General features: G+C 38.1%; 1 protein-coding gene across 3 annotated transcripts in view; it reads right to left on the bottom strand.

Annotated features, from left to right (window-relative positions):
• Positions 1–2,510: 2,510 nt before the first annotated feature.
• Positions 2,511–23,892, bottom strand: part of DECR1 (2,4-dienoyl-CoA reductase 1) — a 67,558-nt gene continuing 46,176 nt past the window's right edge. For all 3 annotated transcript variants that reach the window (XM_070481328.1, XM_070481326.1, XM_070481327.1), the window contains 5 exons: positions 11,046–11,145; positions 6,719–6,791; positions 3,295–3,441; positions 2,786–2,848; positions 2,511–2,683 (listed from right to left, as the gene is read on the bottom strand). In XM_070481328.1, coding sequence (XP_070337429.1) covers positions 2,624–2,683; positions 2,786–2,848; positions 3,295–3,441; positions 6,719–6,791; positions 11,046–11,145 — 443 coding nt within the window. In that variant the 3' untranslated portion in view covers positions 2,511–2,623. The remainder of the gene's footprint in view (positions 2,684–2,785; positions 2,849–3,294; positions 3,442–6,718; positions 6,792–11,045; positions 11,146–23,892) is intronic.

The following is a 23,892-nucleotide window of genomic DNA, read 5'->3' as shown; positions in this document are numbered from 1 at the left end:
CTTTAATTAATATTCCCATGATTTCTCTTTTCTGGTCCTCTCTGTCACGCTTGCGAGCTTTGCTTCCTCATTTATCATTTGTAACAACATATAATAATGAAGCAAACTCTAAGAGATGATTAATAGGAGAAAAATTTGTATACAAACTCAGACAAATCAAAATTTTTACAATACCCCATTAAGATATCAACAGGTAAAAAGACAAACAAGACATTCATAAGTGTAGAAAAGTACTCAATATCACTAATAATTAAATAAACATGTTTGAAGGAGCTATCATTTTTTTTACTTAATTGGTAGTTTGAAAGTGAGAATAACCCATATTTGTAGGTATTTGTTGAAAGTGGCACTATCATACACAGCTCAGGGGGTTTTAAACCCATACAAATCTTAAGAATAACATTTTGGAAACGTATATCAAGGGTCTTTAAAAGCTTTATAACCTTTGATTAATAATATTATTTCTAGGGATCCATCATGAGAAAAATTCCATATTCTGAAAATGTTTTATGCACAAAGATGTTGGTCACAGTTTTATATATAACACTGAAAAATAAAAATAACCTAATTCCAAGAACAAAGAATTAAAGTATGATACACATAAATAATGAAATACAAAAAATCATACTTATGAAAAAAACGAGATCTGATTTATAATACAGTCTCATCTGTTAAATAAAAGGAGGGAGGTTCCGAAAACATTGGGGAAAAAACAATATAAAGTTATAAAAAAGTAAACACTGAATATTAATTTAACTGAAAACTGGGATATGGTTGTATTGGTAGAATTAGTGGGGGAGAAGAGCGTATATTCCCAAAGAAAAAGAACAGTTAAAAGAGCTGAAGATGGCTACCATGAGGAGGGAGCTTTGGAGGGGGACTACAATTGTACTCTCTCCTATGTAAATTATATAAACAAATTCCTCTCATAAAAAACAAAAATTAAATTAAAAAGCAAAAAGCTGAAAATAAATATATCAAAACCCAAAATACTAACAGAAGTTTTCTTTAGGAAGTTAGTTTTTTATTTTTTCTATTCTTTTGTATTCTCACGTTTTCTATAACCATGTTTTAAAAATGAAAAGACAGGAAAGCCCCATCTTTCACTTGTATGTTTTACATTTTACATGAGATTTTTAATTCTTTCATCTCACTTAATCCTCATAACAACCCTGTGAAGCAGATACTATAATCCTGAATTTTATCATGAAGAAAATAAGAAGTGCTAAAACTTATACAAGGTCATTTATAACTACAGGCACTTTTTTTTTCTTATATCACAAGAGGTACTGATAATTTAAAAAAGAAGAAATATGCAGAGAGAGGAGAGGAAAACAAGGTTTAGCGTTAAAGGTAAAATGGAGACTGGGTAGCTGCACTGAGAGAGTGTAAAGAAAAAGTGTAATATCCTAAAATGCCCAGGGAAAGCCACTAGAATTAGCAGTGTCAAGGCCACTTATTCTAATCCTATAACATTACCCATTTATGTACACAATTTAAATGTAATTTATCTACACAATTAACTGCCAAAGTAATAAGGATTTTCATATGTGGCTTATAACACAAAAATTCAAATAGGAAAGTGGATTCCTTTGCAAATTTATTCAGAGGAAGTTAAGATGGAAGTTGGTCCTTCTCTTGGTAATCTGAGCAACGAGGACAGTCAGTCTAGTGAGCATGTTATGAGTGTCTCCTATGAAAGCAAAAAAGAACATTTTTTAAAATATAAGCTCAAAATCATAATTAGTAGGCTTGAAACTGTAATTTTCTTATTATTTGCCTCTCAGGATGATAAATTAGTCAAATCAAATATGAAATAAAACAAAATTATACACAAAAATATTTTAGAAGCTTTGTTTATCTTCTCTACCCAGAGAAATCTGTTCTTCTTTTAGAGTTAAGATGGAATGCTATCTCCTAGGTGTCACTTTCTCTAAACTCTGGAGACAGAATGGATTACTTCTTCCTCTACAGTATAACACTGCTGGAATAATATTTATCACAATGTATCATAAATAACTATTTATAGGTCTGTCTACCCTGCTAGATAATGAGTTTCAAGAGGGCAAAGGCTGTAGATTATTGGTGTTTTATCCTCAATACCAAATAAAATGCTTGGCTACAAAGTAAGTCCTGGTAAAATTTGTTAGAATTTATATTGAGCTATCTAAAGAAGATAATTCACAAATAATGAAAAGGAACAATACTAGGAAGGCAGAGTCTATTAAATGTACTGTAGATCCTTTACTTTCTTTTAGGCCCCATCACCATGGGCATCGTTTAATATGTAAGTCAAATGCTACTTCCACCATTAAGTTTCACCTGATTTTTCCAGGTTACAAATATCTGTTCCTTTCTCTGCACTTCCAAGCACTTTTTACCTCTATCAAAACCTTCACTCACTTCCCTCTTATTTTTTAAAATTTTTTGAAGGGACAATATCCCATCTTATTTATCCTTGAATATACAATGCCTACCCTCTACTGGTCTGGCACATAATACAAACCCAATGACTGTTGGTTAACAATTTATTAGACTTGAAAATACATGAAAGATTATAGACAGTTTGTATCATTTCTATTCCTTGACTTTTTCTGTAACCAAAACAAGGGCCAGAGTGGTCTTATGAGCCTTTTGTCTTCCTGATGAGTCCTTCGATTGTGTCCCACTGCTCCTTGGTGACCTGACACAAAAAGAAAAAGTCAATTTAATATGGTTCTTGTATATTTTTAAAGTTTAGTATCCCAGCTGCTCATATTATATTATATACATAAAATCGCGTTACCTTACTCAGACTGTTGAATTCTCCTGAAATAAGTACTTCCTCTCCACCATCAAATCTAATGACCTGAAAAAAAATATTAAAAACTCTGAAACTAACTCCTTTTAAAAACTTTCAGAACTATTAACCATTTTCCCATCCTAACTGGATGGAATACCTCCTTGGCACTTTCAATCAAAGCCCAAATTTTAAAGACAAAACTGATGATTAAACCTAAATTGATTCACCCTCTTCAGAATCCTCTTTCCATCATCTTCACAATTTCAAATTGTACCCAATCTTAAAGGTCATCTTAAAGGCATGTCTAAATAGAGTAATTTGCACTTAATAAAATTAATTTATCAATGAATACATTTAATAAGCTAAACAGTATATATTAATATTTTTATATTATTTACAGCTAAATAAATATTTTAAATCATACTTACATTCAATATTGTCAGGACTGGCTCCACAATATGCCTCCCCCCCAAATCCACCTCCCAAAAGTCAAGGGAAACAACAATGCTTACTGCTCCATTAATCCAAGAAGCATAATCACTACAAAGGAAAGCAGCAAGATTTGCAAGTTCTTCCACAGTTCCTAGCCGACCACAGGGAATTCTGTTGATCATGTCTTTCTCAAATGCTCCAGTTGGGTCAAGACGGCTAAAGGCACCCTTAGAAATTAAGAAAATAGTTAAGTTGCATTTTTTTTAATGCAACCTCTTTCCTATTTAAGAAACAAATTTGCATAAAATAGAATGTTACTATGGCAGCCTGTTCATACCTTAGACCTTGTAAGCAACAGAGAATTTTGCCAAATTCTTCCACATTCACTTTGGCTCAAAACAGGTCATTTTACCTAATACTGAGCTTTAAAAAAACACTAGAAAATGCAACTTTTTTATCTTAGTTCCTTCATTTGTAAAATGAGGATTCTGTCTTGGCTACCTCACAAAATTGTTGGAATGTATGAGAAATCAGAAGATCTATAGTCACACACTGTACAATGACTTTTTGGTCAATGACAGACTGCATAGTCTACGGCTGTCCCACAAGATTAGTACTATATAGCCTAGGTGTCTAGTAGGCTATACCATCTAGGTTTGCATAAGTACTGCAGAGGAAGAGGAAATTTTCCTCTAACCTTCTGGGTTCTTCTGGCTGGTCTAAGAATTAAATTGACATGAGATAGATTAACAGGAGAAAAACAAACAAAAGTTTAATAACATGTACACATGGGAGAAACCCAGGAAAACCAAGTTACTTGCCAAAATAGCTGAAGTCCTCACCTTAAAAACCATCTTCAGGACAGCCACATGCAAAAGATTGAAAATTGACCATTCTTTTTCACCACACACCAAAATAAACTCAAAATGGATCAAAGACCTAAAGATTAGGCCTGAGACAATAAGTCTTTTGGAAGAGAATATAGGCAGTACACTCTTTGACATCAGTTTCAAAAGAATCTTTTCAGACACTATAACTCCTTAGTTGAGGGAAACAATAGAAAGAATAAACAAATGGGACTTCATCAGACTAAAGAGCTTCTTCAAGGCAAGGGAAAACAGGATTGAAACAAAAAAACAGCTCACTAATTGGGAAAAAATATTTACAAGCCACTTATCCGACAAAGGGTTAATCTCCATAATATACAAAGAACTCACACTGCTTAACAAGAAAAAAACAAACAACCCGATCAAAAAATGGGCAGAGGACATGAACAGACATTTCTCAAAAGAAGATATGAATATGGCCAATAGACACATGAAAAGATGTTCATCATCGCTAATCATCAGGGAAATGCAAATCAAAACTACACTAAGATATCACCTTACACCTGTTAGATTGGCAAAAACATCCAAAACCAAGAGCGACAAATGTTGGAGAGGTTGTGGAGAAAAAGGAACCCTCATACACTGTTGGTGGGAATGCAAACTGGTACAGCCACTATGGAAAACAGTATGGAGATTTCTCAAAAAGTTAAAAATAGAAATACCCTATGACCCAGCCATCCCATTACTGGGTATCTATCCTAAGAACCTGAAATCAGAAATCTCAAGAGTCCGTTGCACCCCTATGTTCATCGCAGCATTATTTACAATAGCCAAGACGTGGAACCAACCTACATGCCCAGAAACTGATGATTGGATAAAGAAGATGTGGTATATATACACAATGGAATACTACTCAGCCATAAAAAAAGACAAAATTGGCCCATTCACAACAACGTGGATGGACCTCGAGGGTATTATGTTAAGCGAAATAAGCCAGTCAGAGAAAGACGAACTCTATATGACTCCACTCAGAGGTGGAAATTAGTATATTGATAAGGAGATCTGATCGGTGGTTACCAGGGAAAAGGGGGGGTGGGGGGAGGGCACAAAGGGGGAAGTGGTGTACCCACAACATGACTAACAAAAATGTACAACTGAAATCTCACAAGGTTGTAATCTATCATAACATTAATAAAAAAAAAAAAAAACAACCATCTTTAGCTGAAGACAAAAGATGTTGGGGGTGGGTAGAGTCAGAGACTTCAAAGGGAAGGAGGGCAATTCACAGGTAGGTGAAAAGGAGCAAACATTTGGAAAACAAGTGTTTGGCCACACAGAAACAGAAGAACACAGAGGGGAGCCCGACAAACAGGCTTCTCTAGATTCCTCCCTATCTACCACCTAATGCATGTTATGCTAAGGTGATAGCTCACTTCTTCAGACAGATATTTTTTATTTGAATTTTTTAGGCAGGTAAAGGGGAAGTAACAAGAAAAACTTTCTAAGTCTGTTTTTTCGTAAAAATAATCAGCCTAAGGGCTGGCCCAGTGGCATAGTGGTTGGGTTTGCGGGTTCTGCTTTATTAGCCCAGGGTTTTTGGGTTTGGATCCCAGGTGCGGACATACATACGGTTCATCCAGCCATGCTGTGGTAGTGTCCCACATACAAAATAGAGGAAGATTGGCACAGATATTAGCTCAGGGCCAATCTTCCTCACCCCCCCCCCAAAAAAAAAATCAGCCTAAAATAATCCTCAGGTTAAAGAGAAACATTTTAGAGTGGCAAATTTTGTTCCCCTTCAGTACACTCTATGATGTTCGCAAAATACAACAATGAAATTGCCTAAGGACACATTTCTCAGAATGTATCCCCATCATTAAGTGACTCCTGACTAAATATTAAAGTAGTCTGAAATATGTACAAGCTTATTTGTGATGGAGGTGGAGGTGCTATTGTCATTTGATTTAGTAAACAAAGAAAAATGACTCAAGTAGGAAATATATAAGAGGAAATTCCTCTTCTCCTTTTTCCTCAAAATAATAGGAAAGGAAGAAAACAAGCATGTAGGAATATTAATTCAAGTAGATCCCAGAGAGAGAAAAAACATAACTAAATCTACCAAATAATTTCTGTCTTCTGTTAATGATGCGAAAGAGCAGACCAAGATAAAGTACGTACAAGCACTGATTAATAAAAACGATTGGATTTTTCTGTACTAGTGTCTGGAAGTCTAGGTGCCAGTTTTCTTCAATGACACATGTATGAGACAGAGCAAGCACTCACTCCGTGTGAGCCCTCCCTGGGCAGGGATAAAGTAGCAGAGACAAAGGGTAGCAACCGGTTCCGATTCTGGTTCCATCAGTGCTTGCTAGGGAGTTTCTGTACTTTGACTTTCTTTAGATCTCTTTAAAACTATATGCCTGTTATTTGTGTATAACTCATATACCTACTGCTAGACTATAAGCTCCTTGATGGCAAGCACTTTGTCACAAATGTTTTGTACCTTTCTCAGTATTTCTGCATACAGTAGGCACTCAGTAAATATAGGTTAAACAGATAAATAAAATGCTCCAAACTCAGGCATCCCTGGAAAGTCCTAAACAACAATCAGAATATATCTATCACTGTTTCATTCTTTAATCATTCACAATGTGATAATAAGCAAACTAAAACTTACTTTGGTTTTTATAGGACCCGGTTGAATCACATTGAATCGCATTCCATATTTACCCCATTCAGCTGCAAGAGATCTAAAAATTAAAATAAACATAGATGCTAAAATATTACACTATATGTTAAAAATAATAATAACCAAAAGTACCGGCATGCTTACTCCATGCCAGAGACTACAACCCCAACACGCAGGCAGTATTATTATTCCCCCATGTTACAGACAAGGAAACTGAGTCACAGAGAGGTTAAATTATTTGCTGTGGGTCATATGGCTAGTGAGTCAACCTTAAGTGGTCTACCTCCAGACTTTGTGCCCTTAATTACTCTGCTACACTATCCTCCATCTACATTTTACGGTCCTTAATCACTATGCTATACTACCCACTATTCACATTTTAGAAGCAAGTCCAATATCAATACATATTTTCAGAGTAGGTTTCATTACTTAGCACAAAAAAGTGAGAGACTCATGCCCCTCCTCCACATTTTCTGGAGTTTGTGCATTTATGAAGCTCAATATAACTTTATTTACAGAGCACGGGATTACAATTTTGCAATATCACAAGTGGTCTAATTGAGTAAGAGATGATTACATAGAGAGTTCAAACATTAACCACATCCATGTTTAACTAGGTTTTAATAGAATTGTTGAACTGAGCTTGAGAGGAATAGGAACCTGACAAAATCTTACTAAATGCCCTGAAGGAAAATGTGACACTAAGGGCAGACATGGAAACTTGAAGCCTACTTGACAGATAGGTCTAACTTTTATTATCTAAACTTACTTTAAGAATTTATATTTGTATGTATACTTGTGTGTATATACCTAATCTAGTTTCAGAAAACAACTTATGGTAACTCAAAAGAATACATAAGATGCAAATAAAGAAGAGGGGGCAGAGGAAAGGGAGAGGGAAAGGGCCAGGAGGGAAACAGAAGGAGTAGAGAGAGAGAGATGGAGGGAAGGAGGGAAAGAGGAAGGAAGGAAGGAAAAGAAACAAGGATAAGGAAATATAAAGGAGCCAGGAATGAAGCCAATACCTAAATGTATTGTGACATTCCATATAATTGTAATAGACAGTTTACAAATTTGTATCTACTCTTTCCATGACACCATGCAAAAAAGGTAAGCCTAATCATTTACACAATTCGCAGTGCCCACAAGGAAAAAGCAAGCTAATTTCTCTGAAGAAGCACAATTGCTTCTGACAAAAAAAATTTTTTCCAAGACGACTTATAAAAGGAAAATTATCTAATATAATAATGTCCTTAAGATACTGTATCCTTTCAATAGATACAAAGGGATAAGTTTAATGTGATATCCATTAATTTGGCCTGACAGCATCAATTCAAAGGCCAATACAGTAAAACCAATTCTACAGGATAGGGGGCATGTGCTCTAAGCAGTCTGTTAATCTGACTTAATCCACAGGTGCATTTTAGAGAAATGGGTGGCCTACATCTCTTTCAGGCAAATCATACTAAAAATTGCTTCTCTATGTGATGCTTTTGGCAGAGTTCATGACAATACCTACCCTGGGCATGTACTTGTAGTGCACCTACTCCAAATTGCTAGGGAAGCAGTAACTTCATATCTTACAAGAATTACAAAGCTGAACAGAGTATATAGCATCCTGTGAAAAACCGAGCAATCTATTAAGGAAATCTACCTAGAGGAAAAGCCATCCCAACTCTGCTCAGAGGTGACCAGATAAATGTGTTCCAGTGCTAGCTCTCGTTAAACCAGCTTACATTCTGAAGAACTATTGCAACATGATAAGGAATCCACCTCACTGGCTTGCCCTGCATGTTAAGATGCTAAACACAATATACTAGATATATGTTAGCCATTATTGTTCTTCTACCAACAGATGTTTATTGTGTACTTCCTAGGCGCCAACACTCCATAAATGTTGTTTACCCTCAAATAAAAAAAGGTAGTCCCTGCTCTCAAGTGCAGTCCCTCTCTCTCAAGAGGTCAGTTTAGTTGTATAATGAACTAGCTACTATACTGGGAGTTACATAATGTGTGTCACAGCTGCTTAAAGGGAGAAGTACCTAAGTCTACTGAGAGTGAGAGGGAAGGCTTCCTTGAGCAGGTGATAGTTGAGTTGACATTTGAAGAAGGATTGGGGCTTTGTTATGGGAGGCAAGGGGAAAGAAAAGAGGACGGAAAATAATAGAAGGTAGGACAGAGAAAGAAGACAGCCCAGGCATATGGGCCAGTATGAGTAAAGGACACTGGCGCAAACAACATGCAGCATTTGGAGACCTACAAGGCCTCATCTGGTACAATGGTGTACTATAAAGTATGAGACAAGAGTCGATGGGGACTCAGGCTGGAGAGGAAGGTACACATTTATTGACCATCTACTATGTGCAATACACTACATAAGAATACAAAAAAAAATTAAAAAGCAGCACAAAACCACAGTCCTTAAAGGACATGAAATTGAAACCTTTAACAAGATTCAAAGGTCCCAACAAAACAAATATTGATATTGGACAACTGGTGCCAAAACAGTCAAGTTCCAACCTCTTATTTCCAATACCATCTGACCTTCAAAAAGGTAACTATCTCTATTCAGACTAAGATTCAACTTCTGAGTAAAGTAACATGTCTTTTTATCTCAAACAAATGTGTATTACTGATTTAAATGTTAAAAAGTACTTTGAGACTACTGGAAAAAAAGAATAATTGTGCAGTTTAGAAAGCAGTGAGCACCAGCTATGGACCAGATGCTGCTAAGCAATGAATATAGAAAGATACATAAGCTTTGGTCCCTTTCCTCACAGAACTCACATTCTATGAGGAAGTCAGATAGCTTTAATGATATGTTAAAAAGCAGTCTATCATGCCCTTCTCTGTGCCCCTACTATATATTGGTACATGACCTTCATTTTAGACTACATAACACTGGATGGCATTTATTTATTAGTGTATTAGTCTTCTCACTAGACTGGAGTAAACAAAGTTTTAAGGGAACACAAAGTAGAGGATAATTAATTCTGTTCCAGACAAATGGGAGAAAATATCCCAGAGTAGGCGATATGATGAGAGCCTTGAAAGTAGGAAAATTATCACAGCAATTTCCAATAGGAGCATAATCCAGGCATAGAAATATGAAAATGCATGGTACCTTTAAGGAAATATGGACCAGTCTAGTGGAAATTAAAGCACAGGGGTAATGATATAAGAATACAAGCTCAGGTGAGGATGAGGACTCTCCTACTTCTACCACTATTCTATCCCTGATACCTAGCACAATAAAAGGCACACAATGAATATTTACCAAATAAATCAATGAATAAACAAAGGCCAGGGATAAGTCTATTTAGAATGTGATACTGAGTTTCAGTTTTTATTCCAAAGAGTTAACAAAAAAATGATCTAAGGTTTTTTATCTAGGGAGTATTATAAACAGATACATACTTTTAGAAAGATAACTCTGGTAGGAAAATTGATTAAAAAATAAAGAAGGAAGTAAGCCACGATGAGAACCTACATTACAACAAAGACAGTGGAAAAGGCCAATGGGGAACAGGTTAAAAAAAGCAATCATATGCTGCTGAGAAAAGGCCACAGGACCTGGCAAGTGGTCACTGGTCTATGTTAGTCCTATTAATCTTGCAGAGTAGGTACAATAAAAGGATGAAGGTGTGTTTAAGAGAGGTCGGGGGGGGGGGGGGGCTGGCCCCATGGCCGAGTGGTTAAGTTCGCGCGCTCCGCTGCAGGCGGCCCAGTGTTTCGTTGGTTCGAATCCTGGGCGCGGACATGGCACTGCTCATCAAACCACGCTGAGGCAGCGTCCCACATACCACAACTAGAAGAACCCACAACGAAGAATATACAACTATGTATCGGGGGCTTTGGGGAGAAAAAGGAAAAAATAAAATCTTTAAAAAAAAAAAAAAAGAGAGGTCAGGGGTGGCACTAGTAGATACATGGGAGGGAAAAAAAAAGCTGTAGTCCTGTGCTATCTAATGTGGTAGCCACTAGCCATATGCAGGTACTTAATTTTAATTTTAAAATACTTAAAATTAAATAAAATTTAGTTTCTCATTCACAGTAGCCACAATTCAAGGGTTCATTGGCCACATGTGGCTATTGGATAACGCAGATTTATAGAACATTTCCACCACTGCAGAAAGTTCTATTGGACAGTGCTGCTATAGACTTATCCAGGAGATAGAATGTCTGTCTTCAGGTTAATCCAAATTAATCTGTTTTACTTTTCTCTGGATAGAGACCAGAATGCAGGAATTTAGTTCCATGAGTTACCAAAGTACATTATTTATCTTTAGCGACAAGATTAACATAGTATACTCACTTGTTCATAGCTTCCACTCCTGCTTTGGCAGAAGCACTTGGTACTACAAAACCTGACCCAGTCTCAGCATAAATGGTTGTAATAGCAAGAAATGCTGCTCCTAAAAATTTAAAGGATATAGTAATTAACAACACGGTTAAATCAATTCACATCAGGAAAACATGATTTACAAGAATGGAATCTGATTCAAGAGAGTTTAGCAAAACGTGAACATTTTTTAAAACTTCAGTAGCCCTAAATTAAACAGAGAGTAATCTAATAAAATTGCTACATCTTGCTAGTAATCTTACTGACATTTAGGATGGCCCAGCCTGTGCTTACTTGGGATTCTATACCAGGTGAGTCAACATCAAAGCCCAAATCTCAGAGGCATGGCCCTATAACACCCTGCATAATCAGCTGGACAGGCTCTCTAATAACTAAGTGCCCACTTAACTAAAAGTAAGTCAGAATCAAAACTAAATTAGCAGGGACTTCTGCTTCCAGCCATGATGGACATGCCATCCTCCTGTAAACATCAAGAAAACAGTGTAAAATATATGATACAACTATTTTCAAATACTATACAATAGACAGGGAAGGACAATGATCCCTGAGAAAGAAAACAAATGAAATGAGCCCTAAGATTACCCTAGATTTTTGCCCAAAGGTACTATAGGTATACTATATACTGTACTATATACTATGTACTATATACATACACATACTACATACTGTAGTATACATTATATACTATACACATATACTATATAGACTGTGGCATAAGGAGGAGGAATACAAGCAAAATATGGCATTTTCACTGAGCTGAGTAGAAAGAGATCAGAGTTTGGGGAGGCTGAGGAATTTGTGAGGAAAGTTCTCCCAAGGAGGAAAGTATACAGAAATAGAGCTCCACAGACCTGCATAGTCTCTCCTTGAGTCTTTGCCCAAATATCTAGCTGTACCTGTTTAGGGTGGAATTCCATGAGGCCAGGCAAAGAACCACTGCCAGGGAGCTGTAGGCTGAACAATCCCCAGAGCTCACATAGGGCTGGGAGATAAGTGAACTTTAAGCAGCTTCGTTGAACATCCAGGGCTTTCAAGTGTAGAGTTCAGAAAGGCCATGCCTTAGTAGGAGGGTTAAATTAACCCCAAAGTAAAGGATAGACTCATCAAAATAAAGTTTAAAAATGAACATTGAAATGATTGAGTTGATCCACAAGTAACTTAACTGTTTGCCAAAACAAAACTCAACATAGTTCAAAGGAAAATTAAAATACACACAAGCCTGTGCACACACACACGCACACTCAACAACATGACATTCACAGCATGCAGTCAAAAATTACTACACATAAAAAGACACAGAAAGGGGCCGGCTCAGTGGCCAAGTGGCTAAGTTCATGTGCTCCGCTGCAGTGGCCCAGGGTTTGGATCCTGGGCACGGACATGGCACTGCTCGTCAGGCCACGCTGAGGTGGTGTCCCACATCCCACAACTAGAAGGACCTGCAACTAAGATATACAACTATGTACCAGGGGGTTTGGGAAGTAAAGCAGGAAAAAAAAAAAAAAAGATTGGCAACAGTTGTTAGCTCAGGTGCCAATCCTTAAAAAAAAAAAAAAAAAAAAAGGAAGATTGGCAACAGTTGTTAGCCTAGGTGCCAATCTTTAAAAAAAAAAAGACACAGAAAGATAACCAGGAGGAAGATCAGTTAATAGAAAGTCTCAGAAATGACAAAGAAGATAGAATTAGCAGATAAAGACCTTTAAAATGACAGCATAAATATGCCTAAAAATTTCAAGGAAAATGAGTATAATGAGAAAAATGAAAAACACAAAAGTAGAACCAAACAGAATTTCTAAAGCTAAAAAATACAATACCCAAAATGAAAAATTAAATGAATGGGATTAGTTGCCGAAGAAACGATGCATGCTCTTAAACACATAGCAGTATCAACCATTCAAAATGAAGGACAGAAGCAGAAGGAAGTTGAGAAAAAAAGAAAAAGAACAAAGCCTCAGTGAGCTGTGGAACAATATCTAGCATGCTAACATATGTATAATTGGTGTCCCAGAAGAAAGGGGTAGAAAAATTACTTGGAGAAATAAAGGCTGAAAATTTTCCACATTTGGCAAAAACTATAATCTATAGATCCAGGGAGCTAAACAAATCCCAAGCAGGATAAATACAAAGAAAACCATACCAAGACATATAATAATCAATCACTCAACACCAGTGATAAAGAGAAAATCTTAATAGTGACCAGAGGGAAAATAATATAAATAAGGGAACTAAGATAAAAATATTCATTGAGATCATCAGAAATAATGTTAGCTAGAGAATAATGGAATGGTATCTAAAGGTGCTGAAAGAAAAAAAATCTGTCAACCCTGAGTTCTGTACACAGTGGAAATATCCTTCAAAAATGGAGGTGGTATTTTCTGACAAACAAAAGCTGAAAGAATCCACTGCCAGCAGTCCTGCACTACAAGAAATACTGAAGAAAAGTTCTTCAGGCAAAATGAAAACGATACTAAATAGAAACTCAGATCTTAGATGGAATGATGGATGTCAAAATGGTAAGTGTGTCAATAAACATATAACATTTTTTCTTGTTTTCTTTAGAAAATAATTGACTATATAAACCTATCCAAAAAAGTGACACCAAATGTGTGTAATCAGCAGTAGTAGTTTCTCAATAAATTGAATGAATGAATGAAAGTTTAAAATAACAATTTTTAGCTCCTGAGAAATCAGTGATTTTTCTACTACTTATTTAGCCGTAACACTGAATAAGATAATACTGTAAATTTAATATTTGCGAAAGGATCAAAATACATATTTTATAAAATAGTACATACTTTAAGAAATTTAAAGGACTACAAGTTTGAAGGACTACAATGAAAATAGTCTGAAGAAGAGTCAGATAAACTTTTTTTCTCCTCACGTATTTAGTTTCTCTTTCCTTCTCCATTTTCCAGAGCAGAAACAAAACTCAGATGGACAAGGGGGTAGAAGAGAGGGCAGAAGTACCATTTTGAGGATACAAGAAATAAGACTGGTTATGTTACTCATTATGGTAACTCCTTTTATATATCAAACTCAGCCTTTCAGATCGCTGAAAATTATGTTGCTTCCAAAATCACTCTGCGAAAGAGGAGGGATGTAGAACATTAGTGTACCCCATTAAAGCACACTGTCAACAGATGCTAACTGCATCATTTCTAGAGCAAAATTATAAAAACAACTTTAAAAAGTGCCAATTACTAATACAAAGCAAAAGCTCCAGTAGAAAGTGCTCTATCTTCTGATTCAGATTTAACAGAAATGTTTATCGAGGGAGAGGAGTTAGGCCATTATTATATAATTCAGATACTGAAAATGAAAGATATTGTCTTCTCTGTCTCCCTTTAGGTTTTACTTCCTCAGCCTAGAAGATGTGGGTAGCCCACTGTTTAGAATGAGATATGCTGCTTTTAATTCTCCCCAGGTATAAAAAGGAGGTAAAAATTTGAAATTATACTGTTCCAATAGGGTGACTGCTGCATGGTGAAACAATACAGCTGGACTTCAAAAAACGAACAGTGGTGCTAAAAGTTCAAAGTAAAGAATTCTCAGATTCCCAGGGTTAGCCACAGACATATTTTTCTTTTTGTAGAAAGGCCAATTATTTAAATTAGAATAATTATTTAACCTATAGAAGAGGTTTGGAAACAGCAAATTTCTAACATCCCTGTGCAGACAACAGAAACAAATCTGTTACTTAGTAAGGTCAAGTAAAGGAGAAAGGCAGCAATGGATGAAATAAGTATTATGCTAGCTCAGGCTTCATTATTTCAAAATGGGAAAAAATAGTAACAAAGAAATACTAAAAATCACTCTATTACAAATGATAAAATATGTGTAAGAATATGTTCCAATTTCAAAAGGAGACTCAAAAGCTCTAAAACGTGGTTTCAACCCAAATTATGAAAATTAAAATAATAAACAATTTTAGTTTCAATGACCAACAAAGGTGGAATAGTGTAAAGACACCTGGGCTTAAATATTGATTCTACTATTTACGAGCTATGCAGCTGTGTGACCTTGACCACTTCCCTCCTCTAGCCCCCAGATTTACCATCTGCAAAACAGGAAAATAGGGAGTGTCCAGAAAATGTCATTAAAGTCTAGGATTACTTATTAATTAACTGTTGCTGTTGATTCCACCTACTACTCTTTTACCCTCATACAAAAAGCCCCATTTTGAAACTGATAATATCCAGCTTTTTAACCACCATCTGTAACTTCAATTGATGTTATCTTTGGCTTCCCAGCTACTCTGCCACTTTCATTGAAATCTGATTCCTGGCCTTAAACGTACAAAAATATCTGTATACACATCTCAAACCCAACTTCTGCCATCATCCTGGTAGATTTCACCATCCAGGTAGACAAGATCATAAATCTTACAGCTGCATGATCTCATCTCCAATAGACTTCACTGCTCCCCAATTTAGCCACAACCTGAGCTTTGTCATTATTCCAAAACACTGAATACAGTGCCTCACTCTTGTTTCTGTCCTTCTAGTTCTCTCCCACGCTCATGCTGCATGTGCTCTTTGAGATCTCACTACAAAATTCTGAGTGCTTTACCTCCCATATTCTTTAGGATTATAATTTCCACCCCCCGCCCAGACTAACTTGTTTATTTACAGCCTAGACTACTACATGAATTAATCACTCAACTCCTAGCCACCACATTCTCTCAAGACGTCCACCCTGCAAACTCTCAATACAAAAATGGCTTTTTCACTCTTACACACAGGGAATTTTAATACTGTTACAAACTGTGGGTGAATGCCATTGGAAAGATGCACCTGTAATTTCACCAGGGCAAACGACAGCTCGATTGTGTGTTTAGGAGGTACAAGGAGTTCACTGTTGTCTTATGTGTAATGTAATGCCTGGAGCTATTATTTGCAGTTTTTTCTTTTTTTCTTTTTTTTGAGGACGATTAGCCCTGAGCTAACTGCTGCCAATCCTCCTTTTTTAGCTGAGGAAGACTGGCCCTGAGCTAACATTTGTGCCCATTTTCCTCTACTTTATATGTGGGATGCCTACCACAGCATGGCTTGACAAGGGGTGCCATGTCTGTACCTGGGATCCAAACTGGCAAACCCTGGGCCACCAAATCGGAATGTGCGAACTTAACTGCTGCGCCACCAGCGTGGCCCCCTATTTGCAGTTTTAAGTCTTCTACTATTACTGCCAGAAATTAATCTTACTGACAATCATAGAAAAAAACTGCACTTCTCTATCTTCTTGATGAGGGCACAGAGGACCCTGTCTCTCAGCCACTTTTTGATAACAGCCCAGATTAAATTTAAATCTAAAAATCATCAATGCTCTAACAAGTTAGTCAAAGGAGGATTATGTAACTTAAAAAAATAGAATAACTCTTCTTAAAAGAATATTATGGGGGCTGGCCCCGTGGCATAGTGGTTAAGTTTGGCATGTTCCATTTCAGCAGCCCAGGTTCAATTCCCGGGCACGGACTTATACCACTTGTCAGCAGCCATGCTGTGGTGGTGACCCACATATAAAATAGAGGAAGACTGGTACACGTGTTAGCTCAGGGCAAATCTTCCTCAGCAGGAAAAAAAAAAGAATATTATGGAGGAACCTAACATTTTCTTTAATAGCTAACACTTACTGAGCACTAGTCTGGGCCTGGCATTGTTCTTAACACTTTAAAGGCACTAGCTCATTTAATCATCACAGCAATCCTAGGAGGGAGATTCTATTACTATCCTCACTTTACAGAAGAGACTGAGGCACAGACAGGTAACTTACCCAAGTTCACATGACTATTGGCAGTATAACCAGGATTGGAACCAGGCAGGTTGGTTCTAGAGCCCACTCTTAACCAATTTCAGTCATGTAAAATTGCCTCTCCAAAAAATTTCCAACTATGTAATTTAAAAGAAAAAGAGATTCCTTTCCAAAATTTCCAAATCATGTTACCTTTACATTATCTTCACAAAACACCAAAGTAAGGTGCACGGTTGCTACAAGAAATTTTAACAAATGAAGTTGAAATGTTCCATTAAACTAGCAAGACAACTCTAGCAAGAATTGATTTTAAAAGGAAACCAATGCTGCCCTAATAAATTCCAACTGATGACTAGAAATGTGTTTTTAAACATTGTTCAAATGCACTCACTGTTCTAAGGAAGGACTGGACACAATACACAGAATCGTACCCATATGGTTCTTATATACTTTAAAATCTAGACAGCATATAACTTGTACTCACACTACTGACAAATAAGAAAGCCTCATTCTATTCCTGCTCTACCCTTCCTGAAACAAGGTACATTGTCTTCCATAACAACTGATTTTGTCAAAAGACTGATCGCCATCTTTTTCTCCCTAATAGTAAAGCTGACAGGCACAACTGAAGTGTTAAATTTGCCCTCAATTCACCTTGATTTTGTAGGTCTCAAAAACGTTTCATTTTATAAACAAAGTATCACTTTTGTGCTTAGTGAAAAGTTAGGAACTGGTGGGGAGAGGAGCAGAGAAAGGGTGGAAAGGGCTTGCAGGTGGGGCAGAAATAATGCATCCTGATGGGTAAAAGCATTTCTGATCTTGATGGACGGGGGAAAATGAGACTTACAAACACCGCACAATAACAAATAGCCTGTTTTTAAATGCTACCGTGTGCATGATAGCCTCTGAACAGGGCATCCTTCATTGAGGTGTGGAACTAAAGTTGGGCATGATGATTCTGTGTGGCTTAGGGAAAAATGACTCTAGTCAGAGTATATGTAAAAGAACAGTCAAAGAAGGGGTGGTTATGGAAAGAAGTGAGATTGGACAGGCTGAGGACACTGGATGATGGAGGATGAAGGGAAAGTAACTCGCCAAGTACAATATGAAAGGATTAGAAATAAGAACGTTTTAAAATTTATTTTTGTGTTTGCAGTTCATACATTATGTAGTCTAGGACAGCAAGAGCATTAAAAACCTTGAGTTTTGGGATAATTTATTATAACAGCTGCATGAACAATATAAAGTATTTTACCAAAGCTTTCAAATGTTTTTCCTATCTGTTGACCAAAAGGATCTTGTCTTTTTTAAAATCTTTCTTTAGTTGGTAAACTATTTATATTAACTCTTTTCTTCCTCTAGCAAGGAGGCTCCTGGTAAGATTACTTTCGGCATACTTCCAATGACACCCATCTATCCACAATCCCCTCTACAGGCATTTCTTAATTATTTTCTTTTTTTCCTTCATTTTACATGATTAATCTGCCTAGACAGTGACCGTGAAATGGAGGACGAAGGAGTTAGTTTCCCTGGATTAGGATGAAACTGTGCCTATACACACAAGGTTAATGTGGGAAACAAAGTAACCAAAGTTTCCCAGCTTGCCTTGCAGAACAGCAGGAGGACAGCTTCTAAGGCGGTAGCTTGCTGACAGCCTTCTGCCTAAACATCTCGCAGGAACATTGAGAAACTACAATGACCGACTATAAGCTTTACACATCACAGACTAAAGATCTACCGCACGCAACATATAGGAATCCCACCCCCGCAAATTTGCACATGCTGCCCATGAAGAAATATGAAACACAGTCAGCCCAGTGCAGAGGACTCTTAGAACTTCAGCCCCCAAGGCCACATGCTCCCCTCTCATTTTATTCTCACAGTGTGCTTTGGAAAAACCCTTAGAACTGCATGTAGGCAAGCTAATCTGTAACTGGTAGAAAGAATAACTTGTTAGAAGAAAATTTATGTCCTCTGCCCAAACTGTTCCTTCTGTCCCAGTTAAGGAAGTAACTGAGATTTTCTCTCAGATTCCTCAGGAATGTTGCATTCAGCAGATGTGCTATGGAGAAGCGCCAAATGTTCTGTGGTCATCCATCACCTGACACTCCTGAGCCCCCTCCTCACCCCTGTTTGCCTTATATAAGTCATTTCCAAATCAGTTCCCTTTAAGATGGGGTTTTTTTTTTTAGGACATTAGTCCACCATCTTCCAATTCACTAGCTTATTAAAGTTCTTTCTCTACCACCGCCAGCTTGGCCTTTTATCTCGTGGCGAACAGATGGAGCCCTGGCTCAGTATCAAACTTTCACTTTTTCCGTTTTTCCAACACAGGCCCCATATGGTTCAAACTTCCTTGGGCTGCTTCTGACTATCCCCTGCTCTTAGATTCCCTGAAGCACTGAAAATTATTTCCACCAAATTCTTTAAAGTATCCAGGGTATCATATGTTCATTCATATGCATTGGAACATGTACCTTTGTAAAGCAATTTATATTTTTCATGAAGCTTTTGTATCTAACACCTTGTTTTCTTACTAAATATTGGAGTAGTAATTAACTATCCAATCTGTTTTACAGCTGAGAAAGCTGAGTAGTGGTAAAAATACCATGACTCACCAATTACCCAAGTATCACACTAGGTGACCATGACTTAAACTAAACTATGGTTCCTTCTTTTTTCCCACTAGACCACTTAAAACGATGAAAAAAAATTACGTAAAACATCAAGTTAAATAGTGATAGTTAACACTTATTAGGTATTTAATAAACTATAGTTTCTCATCTGTAAAAGTGAGAGTTAAAAACATCTACCCCATCTATTAAAAAAGACTAACTCCATGCCTCAGTTTCCACCCACAACTATAAACAGGAATAAAATAGCACTTACCTTACAGAGTCATTGTAAGTTATTAAATGAGTTAATAAATTTTTAGCTCTTAGAACAAAACCTGATACAGAATAAGCACTCAACAAATGTTAGGTGTTAAAAAAAATGTGGAAAGGGGAGGGGATCCAAGATGGCGCCGTGAGTAGTCCTCTTTGTCTCTCCCCCTTTGAGTCTACAATTATTTGGAGACTTATCGCTTAACAAAGGATATCCAGACAGCATCTCAGGACGTCTGAGATACCCACGCGACTATACATCGGAAGGCGGACGGACTTTCCTCCCGGAGGATGTGGAAATAGGTGAAAACTCTCCGACCCCAACCGAACAGCCTAGTACCCGCAAGTGGCTTTCTTCCAATGGAGGCCCCCAGAAGATCAACACACATCTAGGGCAGGAGCGGGCACACAACAGAGGAGCGACGGTGGAAACAGGTGACCAGAACCCTACCTAAACCCCCCGCAATTACTCCTAAACGCAGAGGGAAACTTTGGAGTTGCACACCTGGGCCTGCGGGGAGAGTCTCTCCCCGCCATTGGCGGGGAGATCCTGCCTGGTGTTCACGGCGCCCGGAGGGTCCCAGAGAGAGTTGCTGAGGGTACGGAGGTCTCCCGGCTGCCACTGCCGGCACAGTGGGGCTAGGGATTGCCAGAGATCTCCGAGTGGACTGGGGCTGGGTGAAGCTCCAGAGGCCCGCTCTGCACCCCGGAGGGGAAGCTCCAGAGTTCTGCCCGGGCAGCAGACAGAACTCTCTGTCTGCCATTAGCGGAGGGGCCACGCCCAGCATCCACAATACCAGGAGGGTCCCGGAGAGGAGACTATTAGGCAGGGTAGCAGCTGACCAGCTACCACTGAAATCAGGATCTCCGGCTATCCCCCCAAGACAGGGCAAAGGGCTCCCTGAGTTCCTGGGGAACAGGACTGGGGCTGGGGGGAGTTCCAGCGACCCAGCTCCATAGTCTAGGGGGAAACCCTACAGGCTCACAGCAGCCTCAGGGAAAGCCTCTGCACAGCACCAGCAGAAAGCACCAAGCCGGCAGCCACAAGGCTGGAAGACCCCGGGACAAAAGCAGCATAGCTAGGTGAACTAACCACAGACTGTAGAAGATGCCAATAGCTCTCCTGCGACCCATAGTGGACAAGTGAGATTTTGTGGGTGCCAACAGCAACAGAGCGACAAATATAAGTGATCCCACCCCTGGCCGCTGGAAAAGCCCATAACACCGTTGCAGACCCCAAGGAGGGAGCACATCTAGGTGGGCTGCAACAGTAGGCACCAGCAGCCTGAAGCCCCCCTGTGACGGCCCCCATGGCAGAGGAGGGAATCCAAAGGACCACTGTGACTACGAGGAGGGGCCCAGGCCCAGTTAGCAACTGCGGACAGGGTTCCTGGTTGGTGCAGTATAAACAGCTGCTCCCCCACCGCAGCAGCTGAAACAAGTGAAAGGAGCAACTAAACTCTATCTCCATGCGGAGGCACAAATCAACAACATCAAGCAATATGAAAAAATACATTAAATCTCCAGAACAGAAAGAAAATAACAAAGACACAGAAAACAATCCCAAAGAAAATGAGATATATAACCTAAATGATGATGACTTCAAAACAGCCATCATTAAAATACTCAATGAGTTAAGAGACAATTCTGACCGACAACTCAAAGAGTTCAGGAGCTATGTCACAAAAGAGTTTGATACGATAAAGAAGAACCAAACAGAAATATTGGAAATGAAGAACACAATAGAGGAGATTAAGAAAAATCTAGATGCTCTGAACAGTAGGGCCGATAATATGGAGGAAAGAATTAGCAATTTGGAAGATGGCAATATAGAATTGCTGCAGGCAGAGGAGGAGAGAGAAGCAAGACTAAAAAGAAATGAAGAAACTCTCCGAGAATTATCAGACACAATTAGGAGATGCAACATAAGGATTATAGGTATACCAGAGGGAGAAGAGAAGGAGAAAGGGGCAGAAAGCCTATTCAAAGAAATAATGGCTGAGAGCTTCCCAAATCTGGTGAGAGAGATGGATCTTCAGGTGACAGAAGCCAACAGATCTCCAAACTTTATCAATGCAAGAAGACCAACTCCACCGCATATAGTAGTGAAGCTAGCAAAAGTCAACGACAAGGAGAAAATACTAAGGACAGCCAGGCAAAAGAAACTAACCTACAAAGGAACCCCCATCAGGCTATCAGCAGATTTCTCAGCAGAAACTTTATAGGCTAGAAGAGAGTGGAATGATATATTAAAAAATCTGAAGGACAAAAATCTACAGCCGAGAATTCTCTACCCAGCGAAAATATCCTTCAAATACGATGGCGAAATAAAAACTTTCCCAGATAAACAATAATTAAGGGAGCTCATTGCCACAAAACCTCCTCTTCAGGAAATCCTCAGGAAAACCCTCATTCCTGAAAAATTCAAAAAAGGAAAGGGGCTACAAAACCAAGAGCAGAGGAGATAAGTAGAAGGACAACAACAGAGAGTAGCAGCTCTTCATCAGAACAGATTAAACCACGGGACGAGAAACAAAGGAAATTGAAGAAAACCGGAAAACAAGACACAAAATGGTAGTGGTAGGCCCCCACATCTCAATAATCACTCTAAATGTAAATGGATTGAACTCCCCAATCAAAAGACACAGAGTGGCAGGGTGGATCAAAGAACAAGATCCAACAATATGCTGCCTCCAGGAAACACACCTCAGCCCCAAAGACAAACACAGACTCAGAGTGAAGGGATGGAGAACAATACTCCAAGCTAATAATGAACAAAAGAAAGCAGGTGTCGCTATACTAATATCAGACAAGGTAGATTTCAAAGCAAAACAGATAAAGAAAGACAAAGAGGGACAGTATATAATGATAAAAGGGACTCTCCACCAAGAAGACATAACACTTATAAATATATACGCACCCAACACAGGAGCACCAAAATTTGTAAAGCAACTCTTAATAGAACTAAAAGAAGACATCAACAACAATACAATAATAGTAGGGGACCTCAACACACCATTAACACCAATGGACAGAACATCCAGACAGAAAATCAACAAGGAAATAATAGAATTAAATGAAAAATTAGACCAGATGGACTTAATAGATATATATAGAACACTTCATCCAAAAACAGCAGGTTACACATTCTTCTCAAGTGCACATGGAACATTCTCAAGGATTGACCATATTTTGGGAACCAAGGCAAACATCAATAAATACAAGAGAGTTGAAATAATATCAAGCATCTTTTCTGATCATAATGCTATTAAACTAGAAATCAACTACAAGAAAAAAGCAGAGAAAGGTGCAAAAATGTGGAGACTAAACAACACGCTTCTCAACAAACAATGGATCATTGAAGAAATCAAATTTTATCTGGAGACAAATGAAAACAAGAACACGACATACCAAATCATTTGGGATGCAGCAAAAGCAGTCCTAAGAGGGAAATTCATCGCAATACAGGCTCACCTCACTAAACAAGAAAAAGCTCACATAAGCAACCTCAAACGACACCTAACAGAACTAGAAAAAGAAGAACAAACAAAGCCCAGAGTCAGTAGAAGGAGGGAAATAATAAAAATAAGAGCAGAAATAAACGATATTGAAACAAAAAAGACAATAGAAAGGATCAATGAAACAAAGAGTTGGTTCTTAGAAAGAATTAACAAAATTGACAAACCCCTAGCCAGACTCACCAAGAAAAGAAGAGAGAAATCGCAAATTAATAAAATTAGGAATGAGAGAGGAGAAATCACAACAGATACCAATGAAATACAAGAGATCATAAGAGAATACTATGAAAAACTATATGCCAACAAATTGAACAACCTGGAAGAAATGGACAAATTCCTAGACTCCTACAATCTCCCCAAACTGAATCAGGAAGAAATGGAGAATCTGAATAGGCCAATCACAAGTAAGGAAATAGAAACGGTAATCAAAAACCTCCCCAAAAATAAGAGTCCAGGACCACACGGCTTCTCTGGAGAATTCTACCAAACATTCAAAGAAGACTTAATACCTATTCTCCTCAAACTGTTCCAGAAAATTGAGAAAGATGGAGTACTCCCTAACACATTCTATGAAGCCAACATCACTCTGATCCCCAAACCTGACAAGGACAACACAAAGAAGGAGAACTACAGGCCGATATCACTGAT

Source organism: Equus asinus, chromosome 12 (assembly GCF_041296235.1).
Source record: "Equus asinus isolate D_3611 breed Donkey chromosome 12, EquAss-T2T_v2, whole genome shotgun sequence".
NCBI classification, from domain to species: Eukaryota; Metazoa; Chordata; class Mammalia; order Perissodactyla; family Equidae; genus Equus; species Equus asinus.
Note: the sequence above shows the minus strand (reverse complement) of the source record. Positions and strands in the feature narration are given on the sequence as shown.